This window comes from Somniosus microcephalus, chromosome 7, assembly GCF_052327205.1.
Source record: "Somniosus microcephalus isolate GS21.2 chromosome 7, FLI_Smic_1.0, whole genome shotgun sequence".
Lineage (NCBI taxonomy): Eukaryota > Metazoa > Chordata > Chondrichthyes > Squaliformes > Somniosidae > Somniosus > Somniosus microcephalus.
Window position 1 is genome coordinate 171,196,572 of NC_140993.1, and position 24,289 is coordinate 171,220,860.

General features: G+C 45.7%; 1 protein-coding gene across 1 annotated transcript in view; it reads left to right on the forward strand.

The window, feature by feature from the left end:
* The window catches only part of LOC147115004 (uncharacterized), an 869,491-nt gene that overhangs the window by 408,572 nt on the left and 436,630 nt on the right, over positions 1-24,289 (forward strand). Inside the window, exon 17 of the mRNA XM_085993202.1 lies at positions 5,995-6,225. Within this exon, the coding sequence (XP_085849328.1) occupies positions 5,995-6,225 (231 nt within the window). The remainder of the gene's footprint in view (positions 1-5,994; positions 6,226-24,289) is intronic.

Below are 24,289 nucleotides of genomic sequence, written 5' to 3' on the forward strand. Positions count from 1 at the left end.
TACTTTCAATTGTGTCCAATGCTTCCATACTCCTTTACCCCTTATGTCGAGACAGGCACAGGTATCCACACTGATTATGATTTCATATGGCCCACTCCATTTTGGGGCGAACCCTGGTTTGCTGGGCAGAGTTTTCACCATGACTTTACTACCCGCTGAGGGAACATAAGCTGTCATTGTGAGCTTTTGTGCCTGATCCTTGTCCTCCTGATTATCGCGGACATTCTTTCGCATCTCCTTTAATCGAGTGCTAAGTTCCAGAACGTATCGTTTTAGTCTATCTTTTAAAGGGCCTACATCGGCCCCACCTGTTATGATGCCTTCTGGCAATTGCATCGCCCTTCCTGTCATCAATTCATAAGGGGTCAAGCCTGTCGTTCGGTTTTCAGTGGCTCGCAGCTTCATTAGGATAATGGGCAATACTTCAGTCCAGGTTTTCCCTGACGTCTGCATTGCCTTTGCCAATGCATTTTTAAGGGTTCGGTTCATTCATTCCACCATGCCCGAACTTTGAGGGTGGTATGGGATGTGGAATTTTTGTTTAATTCCCATTAATTGGCATACCGTTTTTATGACACTCCCGGTAAAGTGGGTACCTTGATCAGAGTCCATTTGAATTGGTATTCCCCACCTGGGGATTACTTCTTCAGCTAAGACTCTGGCAACCTTCAAAGCGGTGCAATTTCGCGTGGGGAAAGCCTCTACCCAGCGGGTGAATTGGTCTATGACCACGAGGCAGTATGTTTTGCCGTGTGACGGTGGAAGGGGACCTGTGAAGTCTATTTGTATATGCTCCCAGGGCCCTCGTGGCCTTGGTTGATGTCCCATTTTGACCTTTATGGGTCGCCCGGGGTTATACTGCGCACAGGTGATACATCGATGGCAGTATCTCGCGATATCTCTTCCCATCCCCTTCCACCACCATTCTTTGCTGAGGCTTCCCATCATCGCTTCTCTCCCTGAGTGTACAAGCCCATGGTGGAGTTCTAATAGCGTATTTTGAATGCACTTGGGGGCCATTACCCTGTTATCCTTTCGCCAGACATTATCGCTTCCCCGCTTTGCGCCTTGTTCTTCCCACGTACCTTTTTCGACGTCGGGGGTGTCCTCATGGAGTTTGTCAATACTTATCTCGTCCTCGGAGCTGCTCACAGTGGCTATTGGTACTTCTTCGATCCTTTCTTGCTCTAGCGCCCTTTGTGCTGCTTGGTCCGCAGCCTGGTTCCCCTGGTCATTTAACCAGTCCGGGCTAGTCCGGTCCAGTTCCCTCTGATGTGCCTTAATCTTAATTACTGCTACCTGTTGGGGTTTGTCGCTAGCTTCTAGGAGGGCTTCTATCCTCAGCTGGCGTTTTATGGGATTGCCTCCCGTAGTAATGAATCCCCTCCTACCCCATGCAGTCATATAATCGTGGACCACCCCAAAGGCATACCTACTATCTGTGTAAATGTTCACGATTTTATTCTCTGACAACGCTAGTGCCCTGGTGAGAGCCACTAGCTCTGCTACTTGGGCCGATAGGCCTCCATCAATCCGTCCTGACTCTACGGTTTTTAATTCGCCATTAACCACCGCCCACCCCGTTCGGGGCAGCCCATCTATATACTTGCGTGAACCATCTACGTACAACGTCTCTTCCGCTGTCGCTAAAGGGGTGTCTTTTATCCTATCTTCTTCCAGGTTCATATCTATGTCCCCACAGTTGTGGGGCTCCCCAGTTCCCAGTATTCCTTCTGCTGGGTTCTCCCCTGTGTCTCTAACAATGGTTACTGCTTTACTCGGAGGGAGGAGGACGGCCTCCCACTTGGCACGTCTCATGTTCGAGATGGATCTTAATTTCCCGGTATTCAGCATCTCTACCAGAGTGTGTTTAGTGTGCAATATAATGTTTCCTGTCATTACTATCGGCACACTAACCTTTACTGCCCAAGCCGCACAATCCAATGCAGCTATGCACCGGGAGAGCCCTGTGACTACCGGTCCCTCCGCTGTGGAATAGTAGGCGACGGGCCTTTTATCCCCATGATCCTGTGTAACTACTGCTGTGTAAAACCCTTCTTCATTGCTGCAATGTATGTGGAAGTCCTTACTCATATCTGGCAGTCCTAGCCCTGGGGCTGATACTAGCTCAGACTTTAGTTGAGTATAAGCTTCCTCTTGTTCCGGTCCCCAATCTATCAGTTCCAATGTGGGTTTACCCCCTTTCACTAATCTTTGTATAGGTTCTGCTAATTTAGCGAACCCCGGGATAAAATTTCGACTGTAATTAAAGAGCCCCAGTACCTTCCTGACTCCGCGTACTGTTACGGGTCTCGGCATGCCCTGGACAGCGTGTTTCCTGTCCTGTGGCATTTCTTTAAGTCCTTGGGAGATTAGATGTCCCAGGTATAGGACCTGAGTTTTTCCTATCTGTGCTTTTTTAGGGCTTACCTTGAGGCTAGCCGTCTCTAGGGCCCTTAGTACTAAATATAGGGTTGCCAGATGGTCTGCCTTCGTTTCCGAGGCTATTAGTATGTCGTCGACGTACTGCAAAATAGTGCTTCCTTTAGGTACTTCTATCTGTTTTAGGATATCACTCATGACGCGGTGAAAAATAGCTGGGCTATTATGGAATCCCTGTGGCAATCAGGTCCACGTATATTGTTTATCCCCTACTGTGAATGCAAATTTCTCTTGTGATTCCGGATCTAATGGGAGTGCCCAGAATCTGTTAGCTATGTCTAAAACGGTGAATATCTTCTGTTCAGGGGATAGCCCATTCAAAATTGTTGAGGGACTGGCAACGATGGGGTGTAATTTAGGAGTGACCTTGTTGAGGGCCGTATAGTCTATAGTCAACCTATAGCTCCCATCAGGTTTCTCTACTGGCCATGTGGGGGAATTAGTAGTGCTCGTGGTTTCCCTCAGGATACCCCTTTCTACTAGCCCCTTCACTATGTCCACGACTGCCTTCCTGGCCTCCGCCTTTATTGGGTACTGGCGGTGTGGCTTGTGTTCTGGTCCGGGAATCTTAATAGGGTCGATACTAGCTTTCCCTGTATCTAACTTTGTTTCAGCCCATACCCCAATCACGGAATCACAAATGGCTCCGTATCCTCCCGTATCTTCGTGCCAGTCCCTGGTAGTTACGGTGGCCACCCCAAGGGTGCCAGTGTTATTTGCCAGTTGTCTAATCTTTTCCTTACGGCCATCCGCCTTTGGCCATGTTAACTTTCCTTTGCCACAATCAATTATTGCTTTGTACTCCCTCATTATATCATTACCTAATATTCTACCTTCATTATTTTTACACACATAGAATTTCATGGGGAGGTATATATTATCGATTTCCACCAGCTGCGTGGTGCTCAAGTGAGCTGGCACTTTAGTGCCATTGAGTCCTCGCAGGAGTATTGACTTACTAGTCGTGGGGAGGGGGAGGTTAGTGACGGAAACTGATGCGCCTGTGTCCACCAGCATTTCACATTGTCGGCCCCCTACTAGTGCAGACACATAAATTCTCCCCTCCCTTTTACCTTTTATGGGGGCCACAGGACATCAACTACTACGCTTATATTCCTGCCATTACCAATTGGTGAATATCCCTTAGGTGCAACTGGTGCCCTACCCAGACGGCGTTAAGTTCCGTCCAGAATTTAACATTCTGGCTCCGGGGCTGGAGTTTTCCTAAGACGGTCATGATCTGTTGTCTTTCCCCGGGAGTGAATGGTTTGTAACTGGTGGTGGGATTAGCCAATGTCCCGCCCCGACTCACAGGAGCCATCTCGACTACTTCAACGTCCCCCTCGCCTGCAGGGGCTGTTGGTTCTGCACTGTAATATGGGGGAAGGGAGGTGGTGTCTGGACAGGTCCCCATTCGCCCCCCCTCGTATACCTTACACTCTAATTCCTTTATAATCTTTGCTTGACATTTCGCCTTTGTCTCTAGTTCCGTAACCATCTGTACTTTGTCTTGTGCAACTTTCTTTATTACGTTTACTTGTTCAATGAGTCCTGCTAGTTGGTGTACTAATAACACTCCTGCCTTCTTGGTTTTATCCTTTGTCTGTTTAGTCAACCAGCTTCTCTGGAGTTCTAAAGTCTGTGACACATCCCAACTGTCTTTCTGCATCTTCTTAATTAACGACTGTCGGTTTGTCATATAAGAATATGTGAGGGAGCCCAAAGGTCCCCTCTTAACTTCCTCACCTGACATCGCCGCTGCTTCACCGATCGTTCCTTCGTGTCTGGAGATCTGTTCCTTAGAGAGCCCCCCTATTCTTTCCTTCCGAGAATACCCGAGCTTCTTGTCGCACTCTATGCCAGCGTTCTCAGAGGTTTGGGTTTGTCTTTCTCTCAAAACTGCCCGGACATGTAACGCTTGCTTGTTGGACGGGGTTTCTACCCCTCCCCGGTGTCTGTTTACCTGATCAGGGTCCTACAACACCGACACTAATAATCTCCTAGTTCACTTAGCAACATGATATAATGCAGAAAAATGTTAACCGTACTCGACTAGTATCACGACTTTAGAACACCTTGGAGCCTCGGCACCTACTTCATGGTCCTGACCTTCGCGTGGGGCATTTGCCCTCTTAACAACCGGCCTGAGGCTAGGTGTCTGAGACAAGTGTCCTCCTGATCCGAGGTTTTTCTCAGTTACTTAGTTACTATTACACAAATACAAATACACACATACAAATCAAGTAGTGTCTCTTACCCACTCAGTCTGTGCCCCAGATTCGTTTTGGTGCCGCTTCGCCGTTCAGTCGCCTTGTCGAGTGTCTCTGATTTATGGGTGGTCAAAAATCTGACTACTCACCCTGGTCACTGACTCGAGCGACTGTTCAGCTCCGTGGCACCCTGCTCGCAGCGCCAATTTGTTGTAGGAAAAATGATTCCTCGGAAACTAGACTTTGAGTAAGAGAGACAACTTTATTAAATGACAGAGCTCTGGGAGAAGAGTCTGCAACCACGCGGTCTGCGAGAGCACCTTCTCCCCGATTGTAGTACGTGCCGAGCTTATATACAATTCCAAGAAGTTGGTCTTAGATCATTTACATTCATCCAATCAATTTGTTTATTAGCGCATATCGTTATTTTCCTCCAGTCAGGAGTTTACACACTTGTGTTGCCAATTTTGCCTCTTCAGGTCTTCATTCCGTCTTGTTCCCCGGCGGAATGTGATTAGTTCGATAATAGGATACAAGTGATTAGTTCGATGATAGGATACCAGTGAACCTTGTTAGTCCTCAGTGATCCAATTAGTCCCAGTCAGGACACGAGACGAACTTTGTTCCAGCCATGCGTAAGCGTGGCATGTCTCACTGTGCAGTGATTCAATTAGTCCCAGTCAGCGAATTTGTTGTTTGTGTCTTTTCCAGCAAAATCTTGTCCAGCAATCTTGTCCAGCAAAATTTTATTCTAACAATGGGGAGTTACAGTTGGAGGATTTTAACAATTGACATCAACCGGGGCATCCCACAATTGGGAAATAGAAAGCCATCTGTCTTGTTCTGTAGCTGTTTCAGAGGAAGGTAGAATTATAGTGAAGTTGCTGCAAACATAAATTGCACGTGTTGATATTTTTCCATTTATTAAAACACAATTTCTCCCTTACAAACAATTACTGTCTAACACACATATTGGTGCAAAACTGTATATTCATTCAAATAAATTTTCTCCTAAGTGGTATAATCTATAAAACCTATTATAATGCTTGTTCTAGTTAAACAAATAGTAAGCACATCCTATTTAAAGTGTCAATTGCTAACACCAGCAACAGATTTGCAATGTAAATATGCCAATGTTTTACCTCTGACTTCTGCCTGGACTAGTCTGTATGTTTAAATGAGCAGAAATGTGTTCCTTACACAAATGATTTCTAGAGGATAAAATTAAAGATTTCAAATGTATCCATTAATCTCATCTTTTTCTGGAAAGCCAAACAGCTCCAACACAAGCCAATGGAAAATGGGATTGCCTTCTAACAAAGCAAAGTATTTGTTTCTATAGGTTGAACAACATGAAGACACCATCCAAAAACAGAATTGTGAGAATTTGCATTTAAGAGAGCAGATTGACCTTCTACGGTATAAAGCTACAGAAAGTCACAATCAGGCAAAAGTCTCTGAATCTACTGCAGATCTGTACAAACAGAAATATCAAACATGCACAGATAGAGTACAAGATCTAGAGAAACTTGTGCAGAGCCTTGAAGAAGAAACAAAAGATTCAAGTAATCAGGTATATTATCTTTTATGAGTAGTTCTGTTTTGCTACTAGATTGCATTACTAATCATATTAATGATATGTTTAAGTTACAAAATCTCAGTACATAAAACCATGCACTTATAATACTTTGCAATCCGCACCAATGCAAAACAAGAGGGACAATCTATCGGGTGCACCTTCTTCATCACCTGGGCAGTAATCTGGCGGAGCAAATTACCCATCTGTTAGAACGTTTCTTGCTTTTCATTCTGAAAATCAGGTAGGTTCTATAGCGGGTTGGTTGCTAAACTATCCCATCGATGCCTCTCTTGCAAAAGACAGTCTGAAGTACTCATACACTGCTGTATCTTCTGCCCTAGGAGATTCTTGCAATATATGGCTGGCTTTAGTGAGACATAGAAACATAGAAGATAGGAGCAGGAGTAGGCCATTCGGCCCCTTGAGCCTGCTCTGCCATTCAATGAGATCATGGCTGATCATCCAAATTCAGTACCCTGTCCCTGCCTTCTCCCCATATCCCTTGATCCCTTCAGCCTTAAGAAATATATCTAACTCCTTCTTGAATATATTTAATGAATTGGCCTCCACTGCCTTCTGTGGTAGAGAATTCCACAGGCTCACCACTCTCTGGGTGAAGAAATTCCTCCTCATCTCTGTCCTAAATGGCTTACCCCTTATCCTTAGACTGTGACCCCCTGGTTCTGGACTCCCCAGCCATCGGGAACATCCTTCCTGCATCTAGTCTGTCTAGTCCTGTTAGAATTTTATAAGTTTCAATGAGATCCCCTCTCATTCTTCTAAACTCCAGCGAGTATAAGCCCAATCGACCCAATCTCTCCTCATACGCCATTCCTGCCATCCCAGGTATCAGTCTGGTGAATCTTCGCTGCACTCCCTCCATGGCAAGAACATCCTTCCTCAGATAAGGCGACCAAAACTGCACACAATACTCAAGGTGCGGTCTCACCAAGGCCCTGTACAACTGCAGCAAGACATCCTTGTTCCTGTACTTGAACCCTCTCGTTACGAAGGCCAACATACCATTTACCTTTTTAACCGCCTGCTGCACCTGCATGCTTACCTTCAGCGACAGCCACTGAGATGTTTCTTCAGGTTGTGTTACTGATCTTGACACTGATAGAGGCATGGCAGAAGCTTAGAGGTACTTTGACATCATGAATGTATGGTACCAACCAATGTTCTGTTTAATTTTTTTTGGGTGCGCAGCCCATTCAAAATACTGCGCATGCGTGGCTTTTCCTATTTAAAAGCCGGTGAGTCGGCTGTGCAGGAGCTGCAGAGTGCTGCGCAGCCGTTCAGCTTAAAGGGAACATTAGTGCCAACAGTTTCCCATGTAGCCACATGAGCTACAGGAAGAGTATTGTTGGGTGTATTTTTCACTGTGTAAAGTTAAAAAACTTTTTTTACTTAAATTCAGCAGAAGATATTTTCCTTAACTTTACGACACATAGCAAAATTGAGTTTTCAGAGGAAGGGGGAGGCGTATGACCTGAAGGAATTCCGAGCAGTACCTGAAAATTGTCTTCACCGTTCTTATGCTCCTGGTTATGCTCACAATTCTTTTAATGCATATATTGTTTCATGTTTAAGAATTAGATTCCAGAACATTGTGCTGCTAATAGGGACTTGACTAGCAACCTTTCATGTGACAATATGCTTTTCACTTTATAATGGCTCCCTAAATGTATGATTTTTTTTGGAGTCAGATTGCGCAGATCTGGTGAGTAGCAAAATGCAAACATAGCAGGACCGATTTTCCTGTTTAGAATACTGATGTGTGTCAGTTCACAGGGTGTTACAGACCAGAAAAAGGGCAGTGAAAGATGTTTATCGTTTTTTCACGTGGTAAGGATTTCTAGCAGGCAAATAAAATGTAAATAATACATAGGCAAAATAATAATGCCTACTGTGTTATTTTCCTGTCTTCATGCTTTGCACATGGCAGTTTTAAAGACCCCCCCCCCCACCCCCCCCCAATATATTGGGCACTCAGTTTCTGGATTGCACCTTTAGGCTAATAGGAATCTAATGAGGAGGGCAGCAACTACCATTTTGAATTTAATAGTAGTTTTTGAGAAATTTTTCAGCAAATTAAAAGCTTTGTGCCACACATGCTTGGGATCAAGGGAATTTTTAGACCACATTTGGGGTTCCAGTTTGGAGCTACCACCCCATAAGCTTTGAATAATTGGTGTCCCCTTCAGAATACCACTTTACATGTGGGCCTGGAGTTTCCGCTAGGTTGTGCTGGTTTTGATTCGTCTGAAATCGGCCAAACCAGAGCAAAAGATTGAGGAAGTTCAAGTGCAAATTATGTCCAGCGCACATCGAGTTTCAGCAAACTTTCGCATTGGTTTAAAAAACATCGCACTGGAAGCCGGCCCCCCCCAAAAAACTGGCCACACCTCCAGATCTAATTAATCAACGTGGCGCGTTTCCGCTAATTGCATCCGTTTGCGGACCTTCGAGGAGGGTCTTAAAATTAAGGATCTTTTAAACGCAAAGCCACTAGGCACCTTTTGAAAGCTTTTAAATATTTAAAAATAGTTAATTTACTCAGAAACTGACTACTGTACACCAATGAAACTAGTAAATGGTTCTGTAGTATTTTTTAAGTTATTTTCAATTACTTAAAATCAAGTTACTAATTTTCAGCTGTATTAATCAAACTGCACCAGATTACCACTCTTAAATATATCAAGGAATATTTTTTAATGCAAGATTTTAAAAAACAAAATTACATTCTCAAATGCTGCCCGATTGCACTGATTCATGGAAGATTTTACGTTCAGCGATATGCAAATGAGTTTGGGCAGAAATTTAAACAGAAGGGGGGAATTTTTATTTGCAAGAGGAAGTGGGTTTGGGAGCGGTTGGTGGGTTAAAAGTGCTGAAATTGACAGCGTGCCGGGAAGCTGGCTCCAACCCGCCAACTTCTACATTTAACTGCAACACGTTAGGCTGCCGCGAGCAGCCCCTCATGGGAGAAGCGAGTTGTCATTTCAGGAGCGATAATAACACAGGTTTGCGGATTTAACTGTGGGTGCACTGGTTTCCTGGGGTTCCTGCAACTCGCCAGTGAAAGCAAGGCGAGAATACAGCGGTAATTGAGAGGGCTGAGGAAATGACAGGACTGCAACCTCACAGCTGCTTTCTTGCCTAATTGTGTGAAAAGGCTTTTGCTCACAGTACTTTTGCTGAGAGGTTATTTTCATGACTTTACAGGTTACTTTCACTACTGGAGGTGACTTTCACTACTTTGGAGGTGACTTTCACTACTTTGGAGGTTTGTACGTCTGACCTCCACTTTGTAGCTGTGATCTATCAGATCAGCATGGGTGCAGCTTTTGCTGTTTTACTTTGGACCCTAGATGAAGACCAAGATGATCAGCAGGAGCAGCAGCAGCCTGCTCCTCACAGACATGCCGCTCCACAGGAGAGAGGGGATGAGCAGAGAGGTGCAGCTCGCAGGAGGCGATACCCCAACACAGGGTGTACAGATCAGCTTCCTGGACATGTCGGAACACCAATGTCTCAGAGGGCTCAGGATCTCGCGTCAGGTAGTGGCAGACATTTGCAGCCTGCTAGAAGAAGACCTGCTCCCAAGTGGACCTGGTGGCCGCGCTTTACCAGTGGCTGTCAAAGTGACCACTTCCCTCAACTTCTTTGCTTCTGGCTCCGTTCAGGGATCTGCCAGAGACATTTGCAGGATCTCGCAGTCAGCTGCCAACAAATGGATAACACAGATGACTGATGCTATGTTTGCCAGGGCAGGCATTTATGTACACTTTGCCAGCGATGATGCCAGTCAAAATGAGCAGACGCTCTGGTTTGCGGCTCTGGCTGGCTTCCCACAGGTGCAGGGTATCATCAACTGCACACTTGAGGCAAATAAGGCACCCCCAGATCACCCAAAAGTATTCATCATCCGCAAGAGCTTCCACTCAATGTAGAGCTGGTGTGCAACACAAAAAGATGATAATGCAGGTGTGCGCAAGATTCTCAGGCAGCTGCTATGGCGCTTTCGCCCTGCACCAGTCCAGCCTCCCTGATCTATTCGCACCTCGAAGCAAACTTACCAGCTTGGAGATGAGGGATATGCACTTAAAATCCAACCAATGAGGCCCAAGAGCAAAACAATGAAAGCCATATGACAACCAGATGTGCCATTGAGCAAGCAATCGGCATGCTGCAGATGCACTTCAGGTGCCTTGACAGATCTGGAGGTGCCCTTCAATTCGCACCAGCCAGGGTCTCCAGAATGGACGTGGTGTGCTGCGCTCTGCACAACATTGCACGGCAGCGAGGTTTGGATCTTCAGGAGGAACAAAGTGCAGTGAACAGAGCCAATTCGCCAGCAGCGGCACACATTGCTGCCCGGCTGCTCTTATAATGGCGAGCTTCTGATAGTTTCCACTAATTCACCCTTCTGGCAGCCACATGCTAAACCCACTTCCATCCCCCGCACTGCCTTCCACCACAGTCCTGCAATCAACCAAACATCCCTTTCGCAGCCACCCAATTCTTGTCTTACCATTCATCACAAGTGAAAAGGCCACTTGCTAGGCAGCAGCCAAAAATGGGCACCACAGGAAAGTGGTGTAAACAAATAAGGGGTAAAATTGGGTTGCTTTGCGCCCCCCATGGGGCGCAAAGCACCTAGTACCCAGGCGCAGCACCGCTGACGCCTCCGCAAAATTCAGTGGGAGGTTAGCGGCGGCGGTAGTCGGTAGCGCCCCTTGGCGCTGCGCCTCCGGCAAAGACGTCATTGCCGTGCGCAGCGCCCTGCTCGTGCCCCGGCTGCAAACTTCGGTCGCATCCCCTGACCTACCGCCGGACGATATGTCCGACAGGGTCAGGGTGGCGTTTATGCGGCCGTGGCGGCGCTAACTAAAGGGCAGGTGCCCGGCGGCCTTTTTTTTGGGCCGTCTGCCAGCACCTGCCCTCTTTTACGTCTTCATGCAGTGTGCCGGCCGCAATCGGTCAGCCCGGCACTCCTCTTGAGTGCCGGGCTCTTTTCCCGGCACCCCGCTCCCCAGTGGTCCAGCGGGGCCCTGGTACGCGCTAGGCCCCTCCCCTTTAATCAGGGGAGGGAGGCCTGTAGTACCACAGCACTACGTGCCGGCGTGCCTGGTGCTGTTGCACATAGTGGCGTGATATTAAATGGTAGTGCCCCAGGAGGGAGGGGATATGCTTCCAGTAGCTCCCCGCCTCCTGCTTGGGGCGCTACCACTCAATTTACGGCGCGGGTGTGCTAACTTTTTTGGTGCGCTAAAAGTAGTGCCCCGGCTAAGTAAGCGCCCCAAAGGGGACGCGACCCAATTTTTTCCCCATGATATTTACGTGGCTCAAAAACAAAACAGAAACTTAACAATCTAACATTGTGTAACACACCCGTGTGCATACCTTGTGCAAGTACAGATTATTATTCTACTTCTTCTTAGCACTTCTACGTGCTGCAAACCTTGTTGTTTCAGCCAAGGTAGAGGCAGGCTGCTCAGATCCCTGCTCTGACTGCTGAGATGCTCTTGCCTGACATACTCTAGGTTTTGGAGACGGTAGGACCCCTCCAAAGACTGCTCCACCTGCAGGGGCAGGCTCAGCCATCGGGACATGAGACAGCATATGGGGTACTGACTGTGGGGGGTGGGGGCGAGCGCAGCAACGGGTGAGAAATGGAAGCACTTTGAGCTGAGTCCCCACTTCCATGTCCCCTTTCACCATCATCCCTCTCATGGCCCACCCGCACCTCCCTGTTAGCAATGAGCTGGAGAGCACTTTGATGCAGATCAGTGGGGTGATGAATGACCAAGGCTAGGGTTTCATCAATCCTATTTAAAGTGGCATTCATCGTGTGCAAGCCAATGGTGAGGGCCTGCATGCACTTGTTTGATTGCTGTGTTTGTTGCTCCATGCAGGTGCCCACTGTTTCCATGGATGAAAACTTCATTGCAAAGGCCTGCAACATCATGCCACTCATGCGTGAGGCGGACTCCTCCACTCCCTCAGCAAGCGTGTACATTGTGGCAGGAAAGCCTGCCAGTACATCGCACATTTTTTGTTGCTGCTCCAGAAGTATCTTCTTTGTTGACGGCTCCTGAGGTTCAGCATCTGCATCCAGCTGAGCCGAGCCCATGACCCCTATGCCTGCAACGATTCAAGAAGGCGGCTCACCACCACCTTCTGAAAGACAATTAGCGATGGGCAATAAATGCTGGCCTTGCCAGCGATGCCCATGAGGTGATAGTGCGCCACCTTCTTGAACCGCTGCTATCCTTCTGGTGAAGGTTCTCTAACAATGGTGTTTGGTAGGGAATTCCAGTACTTTGACCCAGCAATGACAAAGGAATGGCAGTATGTATCCAAGTCAAGATGATGTGTGGCTTGGAGAGAAACTTGGAGGCGATAGTGTTCCTATGTTATTGCTACATCTGTCTTTCTCTGGAGTAGGGCTCACAGGTCGAGGGGTGCTGTTGAAGTAATCCTGGTGAGCTTGGGCGTGCTGTGGGACAGAAGAGGAAAAATGTTGCCAACATGTCATTACAATTTGGTGCCATTCAATCTTCACTGTCATGCACTTGCTGTTCCATGCATACTTTAGTGTCAAGTGAATGCATTACTAAATGGGATACAAAGTAAAGGAAGAATACATGTAATACAAACCCTGAGTTGGGGGCAGGCCTCCTGCTTCCTCATATCCTGCTTCCTCTTCAAAGTCCCATCCCTGTATTTGGAGGGCCTGCTCAAAAATGGGGAGAAAATGAAGCTTGGCCAGACCTCCTTACATTGTCACCCTCTTCCTTCCTTTTGTTATGCTTGATGCATCATCTCTTTGGCAGAAATGGCAGTTGGGGAGTTTCCCAAGTCAAAAGCCTTTCATATGAGAGTTAACTATTGCCTGATATTTGAATCTTGTGAGTAAACTTATCTCATAACAACCTTTAACCTATATGTTCATGTAATGTTAGGTATCTTGCATTTAAAACTGTTACTTTGCTTGTCCTTATTTTAGCACAAAGAGTTAGGGAACCACAAGCTTTGGTTGTGTATCTTGAATTATGTGCAGATAAGAACCTGTTCTTTTTTGACTCCATCACCAGTAATCTTCATGGGGATTATCCAGATCGTCACTAGCTTTGGCAGGAGGTCAGTGGAAACCCCAAAGCAATGGCATAAACAGCTGTTCCCCAGGGCTTCTGCCAATCTTTTGCCGATGTTACGGTGGGAGTTCAGGGGACTCCCGTGGAAATTCTAACCCCATCAGTCATTTTTGCTAAGGTGGTTTTCACCAAGTATTATTCTTGATCTGACAAGTTAGGATGACCAGCCAGCCTGAACAATTAGATCTTCAAACTTTCATTGCCAGTTTTTGCACTACCTTGTGCATCCCTATTTCTTTGTGGAGGTAGAATGAATGAGGAAGAAAGTTATATTACTTACCACAAGTAGGGGCTTTCTCATTTGAAAGAACTTCAGACCACAGTTGCATTGCATTCGCACCAGCCTTTCACTTAGAGTTGCTTTTGTTTATCTGTAATAACAACAGAAAATGCTGGAAAAACTCAGCAGGTCAGGCAACATCCGTGGAGAGAAATTTGAGTTGACGTTTCGGGTTGGACCCTTCTTCAAAACTGGAAAGAAAAGAAACTAGATCGGAGGCAGGGCTGCGATCGGACAAAAGAATAAAAGAAACAAAAGAAGTAAAAGAGATTAGAAGCTAGACGAGATGGTAATAGGCTGGGATTAGGTGTAAAGTGTACTGGCAGGGCAAAAGATAGCTGCCAGGTGTGAGAGAGAAACAAAAGGAAAGGGGGGGGGGGGGGGGGGGAAAGGAGTGGAACAATTACAAGAGAAAATGAAATGGGGGCCGAGCTTATGATCTGAAATTGTTGAACTCGATATTGAGTCTGGAAGGCTGCAGACTGCCTAATCGGAAGATGAGGTGCTGTTCCTCGAGTTTACGTTGAGCTTCCGTGGAACAATACAAGAGGCCAAGGACGGTGAGGTCCGAGTGGGAATGGAGCGGTGAATTAAAATGACAGGCGACCGGAAGCTCGGGGTCACCCTTACGGACTGAACGGAGGTGTTCTGCAAAGCGGTCACCCAATCTGCGTTTGGTCTCCCCAATGTAGAGGAGACCGCATCGTGAGCAGCGAATACAATATACTAGATTGCGAGAAGTACAAGTTAATCGCTGCTTCACCTGGAAGGGGTGTTTGGGGCCCTGGACAGTGGGAAGGGGGGAGGTATAGGAGCAGGAAGCTCAACATAAACTCGAGGAACAGCACCTCATCTTCCGATTAGGCAGTCTGCAGCCTTCTGGACTCAATATCGAGTTCAACAATTTCAGATCATAAGCTCGGCCCCCATTTCATTTTCTCTTGTAATTGTTCCACTCCTTTTCCCCCCCCCCCCTTTCCTTTTGTTTCTCTCTCACACCTGGCAGCTATCTTTTGCCCTGCCAGTACACTTTACACCTAATCCCAGCCTATTACCATCTCGTCTAGCTTCTAATCTCTTTTACTTCTTTTGTTTCTTTTATTCTTTTGTCCGATCGCAGCCCTGCCTCCGATCTAGTTTCTTTTCTTTCCAGTTTTGAAGAAGGGTCCAACCCGAAACGTCAACTCAAATTTCTCTCCACGGATGTTGCCTGACCTGCTGAGTTTTTCCAGCATTTTCTGTTGTTATTTCGGATTTCCAACATCTGCAGTATTTTGCTATCGTACTAGTGTTTTGTTTATCTGTGTTGCTTTACTTTTTTGGACTTAAAGGAGCTTCTTCCAGTCAAAGAACTAAGTGCATGGTGTGGGACAAAGCATATTCTACATTGAGTTGGAGAAAATCACTAGAGTGAAGTGGTGTAGCACAGAGGCACAAATTTCTTGAAGGTGATGTCCCTCCCTATGGGAGGATGACAGTTACAGTTTGTACGTGAAAGGTTTCGGCTCAGAGCAGGACACAACTTAAAGCCTCATGCATTTAATGAATAAAAGCTTCTATGTCAAATAAAGCCACTTCTCGTCTGCCTGCTCTCCTCTCCAGCCACATTCTTTACTGTAAAAACTGCAGAAGTCTCTTTTTCCTTTGCCATCATCTAGGTCCAAGAAGTAAGCAGCAAACATAGAAATGAATTTTGAACTCTGTGGTCAAATAGTGTACAGAAACATTCATCAAAAGGTATCAATAAAAAAACATTCACTATGTATTGTTACATTTTACCATCATGTCTTCCCTTTGTGCCAGCTAACTTGCTTACTGTAGCTTCTAATCTACTACTCCTATGAGGTGCTCCCTGAGTGTGACAAGGTTGAGCAGTGGGTGACTGGGAAGATTTCCCTGGATCCTTAGAGTACTAAGGTGACTCTCGTCTCAGTGAAGCTGCTGTCCCAGAGGGTCCAACTTCTGGCAGTCTTACTCTTGCAGTGTGAAGCTTCCTCCTGTGCAAGCATTGGAGGCAGCCTTACAGAAGCAGGTTAACTGCTACTCTGCAGAAAGACAGTGACATCTGTGACCACTTCTTGCAGTCCACTGGTGCTAGGTATGGACTTGGAGATCCTACTGGTTGGTATCATTGCAGACCAAATAATCCCAATCAACTCTCCAATTTTATTGGCTTTTTTCACCAAACCATTATACAACAAAGCTGTGATGAAATATTTGAATCAGTTCCATTCCTTGTACCTATCTCGTGGACTCTTTATTTCTTAAATATTTTTTAAAGTATAACTTAAGCTTCCTGTGCTCAAGCTGAACAAGGAGAGTAATGGGCAGAAGTTGTAACTTGACTCGCCAGCAGCAAATGGAAGTTGGAAATTAGAATAATGGTGTCATGCTGAGAATAGCAATATTAGTATCAGGCTGAAACCGGAGCATGTCAGGCACTTGCTAGTCTACGGGTAGCACAAAAAGGTATGTTCAGATTGCTTACTCGTGTCATTTAATTAGCATTGCAAGAACATGAAAGGCTGATGAAAAACGTTATATTTGCACAGCTTGCTATAGGGAGAGAAACACAATCAGACTAGAAAATTAAGAATCAAAAATTCATACTGTAGGTTTGTGGTCTACTTTAACCACTGATGTCAGTGTTATTGGAAGAAGACTTGAGGTTATGGACCCTGCAACAGCCTAATTGACGAATGGTCCACTATTCTTTTGGGAACACACATTCATACATTCTCACCATTTCTTCTGATTTTCAGAATTCTCTAAAAACTGAGATTGGAGGGCACAAGAAGGATTTCAAATCTTTATTCTCCAACATTCTATGATTTATTACAAACAATCTATTATTACTTCCTTATAATCACATGCTATCTCATTTGGAGAATCAAATCCTTAGCCAGCAGCTTCTCTCTAAGAGGCTGACTTTCAAAAATAAATCATTGCTAGCCAATGTAAGATGTTTAAATTCACCCTTGTCCTTTAACCCGTCCAACAGTTTCCAAAGTCCAGACCTGTTGAACAGACAACACAAAACCCAAGGATTCAGGAATAAATTCCTTAACTTAAAATCAGCAAGAGTTTACAAGCAAGCTCACACAAACTGCTGCATATAATACTCCCGATTATATCTAAGCATACATAGATTTATTCCCTTGGAGAATACTTCCTGGACAGTTTATTCCCTTACTTTAAGATCAAGCGATAATAAGCCAACCCTACATACGTACTAACACCAGCGAGTGGTCAGTTCGGTGATGACTAGACATATGACTTTAACTGGCAACTGACCAAGTTGCCCCCGACTGCAGCCCCGAGTGTCTTTTAACCACATCTTTTATAGTTTAAAACTTGGCAACCCTCCCACTGTGTACGTGTCTCTAACTATACGGACAATGGTCATCAGTTGTTTTTCAGTTCTTCTTATCAATAGTTCATTAAGCATCTGTGGGCCTTCAAGGCCGGTTACATTCCATAACCTGAAGATGTTTCTGTTTTTGCACTGATTCAACAGCTCAATAGTCTGTTCCCACAGAACTTTCAAAGTCTGTTTTCCTTATCTGTTGAAAGACATTGGCAGCTTACAACCGTAGCATCTCAGCAACCAGTCTCTTGGCCTCGTGAATCATGATGGTACATAAAATGTGGTCAACTTTTAAGTTTGGTCAAGTTACAGCAAAATTTACAGCAAATAGCGTGTTCTTACACCAAGGATGTTTACCTTCTGTTGTGGATATATTGTCTTGTGGTAAATCTTACATTAACACAGTATATAGTGCAAAATGGTGTTCATCTATTGTGGGAATAGACATCTACTGGATCTTCTACTTTATGAAATGTCTTTGGTTTTGTAGTATGAGATATTTTCTTAATTTAGGCTTGAATCCTTGTCCTATTGTGGTGCATACTGCAGCTTTTTTTTTACATTCCAATCATTAATGGTTCAATTTGGGGAGCATTTGATGTTAACTTGCTTCATGGTATGTGGAGGGTCAAATCAATGTAATGCCCTCCCATACTGGGACTTAAATTTGGTGCTTCATACTCTTACAATTCTCTTGATTCCATGAGTTTCATCAGACTTTGGACTTTTGTGTGTCCTCTTTTCTCTCTGCCTTTTAAAAACCATCTCAACCCATCTTTTTGAATAAGCTGTCGACCGCCCCATCTAACTTCTCCTTGTCTGTGTGTCGTTGTCTGCTCTCTTATGTAAGCCTATTTATTTATTTTATTCTCTCTGTAAAGTGCTTGGGATATTTTCTACATTAAAGAAGTTGTTTCTGTACTACCTGATTTTCTTGAGGACCTTGATGTTTACCTAATATTGTCAAATTTAGCTAGAATGTGCAACCCTACCTCTTTACCTATCTTCTTACAAATTGGAAGTGGAACATAGAATGTAGAGATGAAGGCCGCGATTTCGCCTACCAATGCGGGTCCAGTGGGGTCAGTGGCGGGTTGCGACTCCGCTGCTGGCTCCAGCCCGCTTGAGCTCACCCAGCATGTTTCCCGGCCAATTGAAGGAAGCGGGTCTGATGGTATCACTTGATGACGTGCCATCAGCCGGTTTCCTTAAAGGGACCATGTGCAAATTGATTTTGACAATTGTGCTGTCAGTGTTCTACAACATTGAGGTGCACGGCTGCACCCAGGCTCTTCCATGACTCCCTCCATATGCTTATGGAGGGAGTCACAGCACACAGGGAGATCCTCTTCCCTTCCCATGGGTGGAAGAGACCTCCTCAGGAGATCAACGTAGCCTAGTTGCACATTGCACAGGAGGACACAAGCAGGGATGTCATTAGGAGGACCAGGCTGCAGTGGTGCAAACCTTTCAATGATCTCAGTAGATCACGAAAAATTACTGCAAAGCCACACTCAACCTCATCCTGCTGTGCCACTCATCACATCCCCATCATTCTGCCTTCCCGACCCTACTCCTGCATGTTCTTACTCGCACCAACTTACCTTGCACCTCCACCCAACCCTCTCTATCTACATTATCACTTCCCCATCTCACTAGCCACCCCTCACACTCACCCTCATCCTAGTCCAATCATACCAAGTAACAACACACAGTGGTAGGCACTTGGGTGTTTTAGCCAATATTCATGTGAAGTTTCTGTTAATGTGCTGTCAAACATTGAAATCTTTATTTTCAACACTTTGTGTTCTTGGACAGATTTGTGTGCACCTTTGGAAATGGCTTAGTGAGTTGCAGTGAATAGTGAGACATAATGGTACCCCCTGCAATGGTGATGAGTGTGAAAGGAATGGCTTGGGCATTGTAGGGATGCTTTATGGTATTGGTGTGGGGTGGTGCCAACCTGGCGCATCATGTGGCAGCCAGGGTGTACAGCGTCAAGTGAAGTAATTCTTGCTTTGGTGAGGCCATCCCTGGCGTCACGTGCAGCAATGTGGTCGGGTGTTGATGCCCTGTGTCCTGTGCAGCACCAGTTGATTGCAAAGAAGGTTGTTGGTGCTGCTGGCTTGCCTGGTGCTGATGGTGTTGGGGCTGACCGTGGTGGGATTCTGAGGACCAGGGTGAGATATTTTCAAGGACACCGATGCTGCTGGAATAGATGGCAGGTGAGGTTGAGATGACAGAAGCGATCTGTCAGTGGTGAAGAGGTTGTTCCAATGAGGTGACACTGGATAGAGAGTTTACTCCAAACACTTGCAAGCTGCATAAAGCTCAAGCTGTCTTCCAAATGCAGTAAGTAACAGCTTCTAACCTTGGAAAGTGAACAGCTATGAAATGGGAGCTTTTATAGACCATTTACAGCTGTCAAGTTAAGAAATCATCCCATGCTGACACCGCTCATGACCTCCTTACTTGAAGTGATCCCCAAGCAGCGGGGAAGCCGTGGACGAAGTCTTAAAATTTAAAGATGCGCTTAAAATAGTTTTTAAGTGCCCGTTAACAAGCTCTTAATCTAAATTGCCTCCCCCACCGCTTGGTGTTGGGTCTGCTCAGCGATGACAGACCCCACATCTGGGAGACTAGTGTGGAGGTGGGTTGACAGTGGGTTCCCTACCCGATATCACAAAAAAAATTCCCAGCTGACCCCCTGAAAAGTTCCCCCCGAAGAATTTTTCAAAATTTTACTATTTTGACAGAATCCAGTTATTTTTGTTAGTCTATACTGTTTGTGTCACAACGCTAAGATTGGCTATCTAAGTACAGATGGTTAGTTGAATGCATCTCTTGCCATTTATCAGGTGGAAACCCTTTCGTTAGCATAAAAAGACACTGCACCAGGTCTACTTCTTAGTCTTTAGCTACTCTTAAGAAAGGGGCTCAAAATTCCTGGGGTGGAGGAGGGCACAATGTGGGTGGATCACCTGCAGGGAGTGAGCAATAAGAATTTGAGGCAGAACACAGATCCACTGGGTTCGCACCCCATTTACCCTGTATCAAAAATTCTTAAGGCGAGCAAGGGCGAATCTTCCTGTGTGCGGGGTATTCCCAAGCTATCCAGAGATTTTACCCACACCACACTTAGGTTCAGTGATGTCCATGTCTGCCGAGAGTAGGCATAGGTTCCATACAGGACCTTTTGAAAGCCGTACAGAACTTGCAGAGCTAAGGAAATCGATCATAAAAGGGATTGGTTACCACTGATTACAGGTGTTTCTTGTCAGGGAAAAACTAAAAAATGTTAATGTTGTCTTCGGCCAAATAAGGGCCTCTGGATAGAATTGTATTCAGGGAGTGAAGTTTGTGACCAGCACTGAAAATCATGGCTTCGATCTTCCTAATGTTCAGTTGAAGGAAGTTGTGGCTCATTCAAGACTTAACATCAGACAGGCAGTTAGACACCATAGAAGTGATTAAGAGGTTGAGAGAATTGGTGGAGAGATAGAGCTGTGTATCATCGGCATACCTATGGAAGCTAATCCCATGCCTGCGGATGATGTCAATGAGGAGGAGCAGCATATATTTGGGGAAAAGGAGGAGGCCAAGGACAGATCCTTAGGGGAATCCTGAAATGACAATGTAGGGGAGAGAAGAGCAGCTATTGCAAGAGATGTATTTATAACATCCAGAAAAGTAGTAGCGAAACCAAGCAATGCCTTTGACCAGAGCAGGCTCAGTGCTACGACATGGGCAGAAGCAGGATTGAAGGAATTTGAACAGGAAATTCCAGGAGATATCAGAACTGCAATTGGGAAGTGATGATGTACTCACGGACCTTAGAAAGAGATGATAGTTAAGAGCACAGCTGAGTTGAGGGTGGATTTTCTGAGTAAGAATGTAATGACAGTGAATTTGAAAGGGAGATGGATGGTACCTAATGGAAAAGAAATTATTAATATTGTCAGTTAACATGGGGTCAGCAGTGGTTACTGGATGATCAGGAGTTGGGTGGAGAAAGGATCAAGGAAGCAAGAGGTGGGTCTCACGGAAGAGATGATTTTGAAGAGGTCGGGAGATTGGAGAGAAACTGGAAAGGGATTGGAGCATTAATGATTGGGATACTTGGGAGAGGATAGCAGTGAAGGAGGAGACGGAAGAGGTGAGTCAGTAGAGGCAGCTGCATGGATGGTTTCAATCTTAGAGACAAAAGAATCTGAGTATTTGGTATTGCAGGCAAGAGTGAAAGGGCAGGAGAGAAGGATTTGAGGTCTAGAAGAGGAGCCTACGTTTGGCTTGCCCTCCAGCATGATTTTGTCTCATGGCAAGTTGTGAAAGTGAATTGCCCATAAATTACCAAATTTATTTTAACACCTGAAAAAAATGGCCATGTACACTGCTGGATTGTTGTAAAAACCCAGCTGGTTCACTAATGTCAATCAAGAACTTGCCACCCCTACTTGGTCTGGCCTACATGTGACTCCAGTCCCACACAATGGCCGCAAATTTCCCAGTGGAGGCGGGATGGTGGCGGGAGAGCTGGTTTCCGGGTTCCAGTTACGAACCTGGTTGCAGCCGCTCTATAAACGGGATTTTCCCTTGATTGGCCTTGTTAAGCCCACCCTGCGGGCTACCCGGCCAATTAACAGGAAGCGGGTCTGATGACGTCATTTGATGACACATCATCAGCCGGTTTCCTTAAAGGGACCACGTCCACATGGAGTTTGACAGTTGTTCTGTCAGTGTTTGACAGCATTGAAGTGCTGCAAACACTGACGAGCACTGCACAAAGGTGGACGCTTGCACTCAGGCTCTCCAATGACTCCCTCCATATGCTTATGATTTTGTTTCATGGCAAGTTGTGAAAGTGAATTAAATAAATTTGGTAATTTATGGGCTAATACCAACGCAGTCTGGTTGCACATTGCACAGGAGGACACAAGCAGGGATGTTGTCAGGGGTTTCTGGCTGCACTGGCGCCAACCTTTCAATGATCTCAGTGGATCACGCAAGGTTACTGCAATGCCACACTCAAACTCATCCTGCTGTGCTACTCAACACATCCCCTTCACTCTGCCATCCATACCCTTCTGCACATTCTTACTCACACCAACTTACCTTGCACCGCCACCCAACCCTCTCTCTCTACTTTATCACTTCCCCATCTCACCAGCCACCCCTCACACTTACCCTCATCCTACTACAAGCATACCAACAAACAACACACAAAGGTAAGCACTTGAGAGGTTTAGCCAATGCCATGTGAAGTTTCTGGTAATGTGCTGTCATACAGTGAAATCTATTTTTCCAAAACTGCCCCTTATTGGACAGATCTGAGTGCACCTTGAGAAGTGTCTTAATGAGTTCCAGTGAATGTTGAGACATAACTTCCCCTCCCCCTCCCCCCCCCCCCCATAGTGATCAGTGTGCATGGAATGGCTTAGACATTAAAGGGATGCTTTATGGTGCTGGTGTGGGATGGTGGCAAGCTGGCACATCATATGGCAGCCAGGGTTAACAGCGTCAAGTGAAGTAAATCTGGCCATGGTGATGCCATCGCTGGCCTCCCGGGCAGCAATGTTGTCAGGGGATGATGCCCTGTGTCCAGTGCAGCATCAGGTGATGGCGGAGAAGGTTGGTGATGTTGTTGGTGTGCCTGGTGATGTTGGTGTTGGGGCTGATCGTGGAAGGATTCGGAGGAGCAAGGTCTGATTTTTTTCAAGGGCACCGATGTTGCTGGAATAGATGGCAGCTGCAGATCAGATGACAGAAGCGATCTGTCAATGGTGAGAGAGGTTCTCCCAATGAGTTGGCACTGGACATACAGTTGGATCACACACGCCCACCCAGCTTTGTGTCGGCTGCAAACTTGGAGATATTACATCTAGTTCCCTCGTCTAGATCATTTATATATATATTGTGACTAACTGGGCTCCTAGCACCGATCTCTGCGGTACTCCACTAGTCACTGCCTGCCACTCGGAAAAAGACCCGTTTATTCCAACTCTTTGCTTCCTGTCTGCCAACCAGTTCTCTAGCCAAGTCAGTACTGTAAAGTCTGTGGGTTGTTTAGTTAATTAATACACAGACTCCAAGAGTAACTTAAAACAGGACTTTACTATTCGAAGGTCAGGGCGAATCTGCCCAATAACTCCTGGCACAACACTTATATACTGGTGTGGTCACCGTCGGTATTACCGTATACAGAAGCCAAACAAAGTAGTACCACACCTAAAATAGTTCTCTTAAAGGTGAACGGTTACATACAATAGTTCTCTTAAAGGTAGACGGGTACATACACTACAATCCTCCCTTTTTAGCTTACAACATACTTATTCCCCATTAAACATAACATATAATCAACTTCATGTAAAACAATTCACAGATATAGTCTCTGCGGGAAACAGTTCACAGATTCAGTCTCTGCGGGAACAGTTCACAGATTCAGTCTCTGGTCTTGACTCGGTCCGAACAACATCTCTGTGGTGTAGCCGGTTCACATTTCTAGCGTGACTCATCCAATAGTCTTTTCCTTGGCTTAACAGCTTGAACTTCCGTCCTGCTGAACCAGCAGTGCTGACTTTTACAAACAGCTGGACTGCCTTGGTAATTTTTCCTACTTTCCAACTGATTTGGCCCCCTTCGTAGGGCCCACGTGCATGATCTGATAGAAGTGATAATGATTTAGATGGTTATCGTCTTCTGCTTTGTCTTTTTCTTTTCTGCTTCTTGGAGACTCTCGGGGCTCCCTTATCCGCTGCCAGCTGTAGCGCCACCATCTCCCTATGTTCCTTAGACTTTAAGTGCTTCATCCTGATTTCTGCACTTTGGGAGTTTTCATCACAAGCTGGGCAGACCAAGTCATCGTGATATTCCGTGTCACTCAACAGGTCATGGTAATATTCGGTGTCGTCCTGAGCTAGTCTAGCGAGAGGGCCTGCTACTTCTTCCGTACCCAACTGGACGTTAGCCGACTGTTGTTCCCTCCCTAGACATCTTTCCTGAAGAGACTTCTTCATGCGTTCATATTCATCCCGCTCTTCCTGGGTTTCCTGCAAATCCTTCACTAATGACCTCGTTTGTGATTTCAACACTTCCCCTTCCCTCGGGGATTGATTGATCAGGCTATTCAATCCTTCTACTGGAGCAGCTGTTTCAACATTCTGCTGTTCACATTGACGTGATTCAGCGTACTTTTGGCATCCCTGTAAAATCTGTGTTGCAACCTCAGCTATTTCCATAACTTTTGAGAGC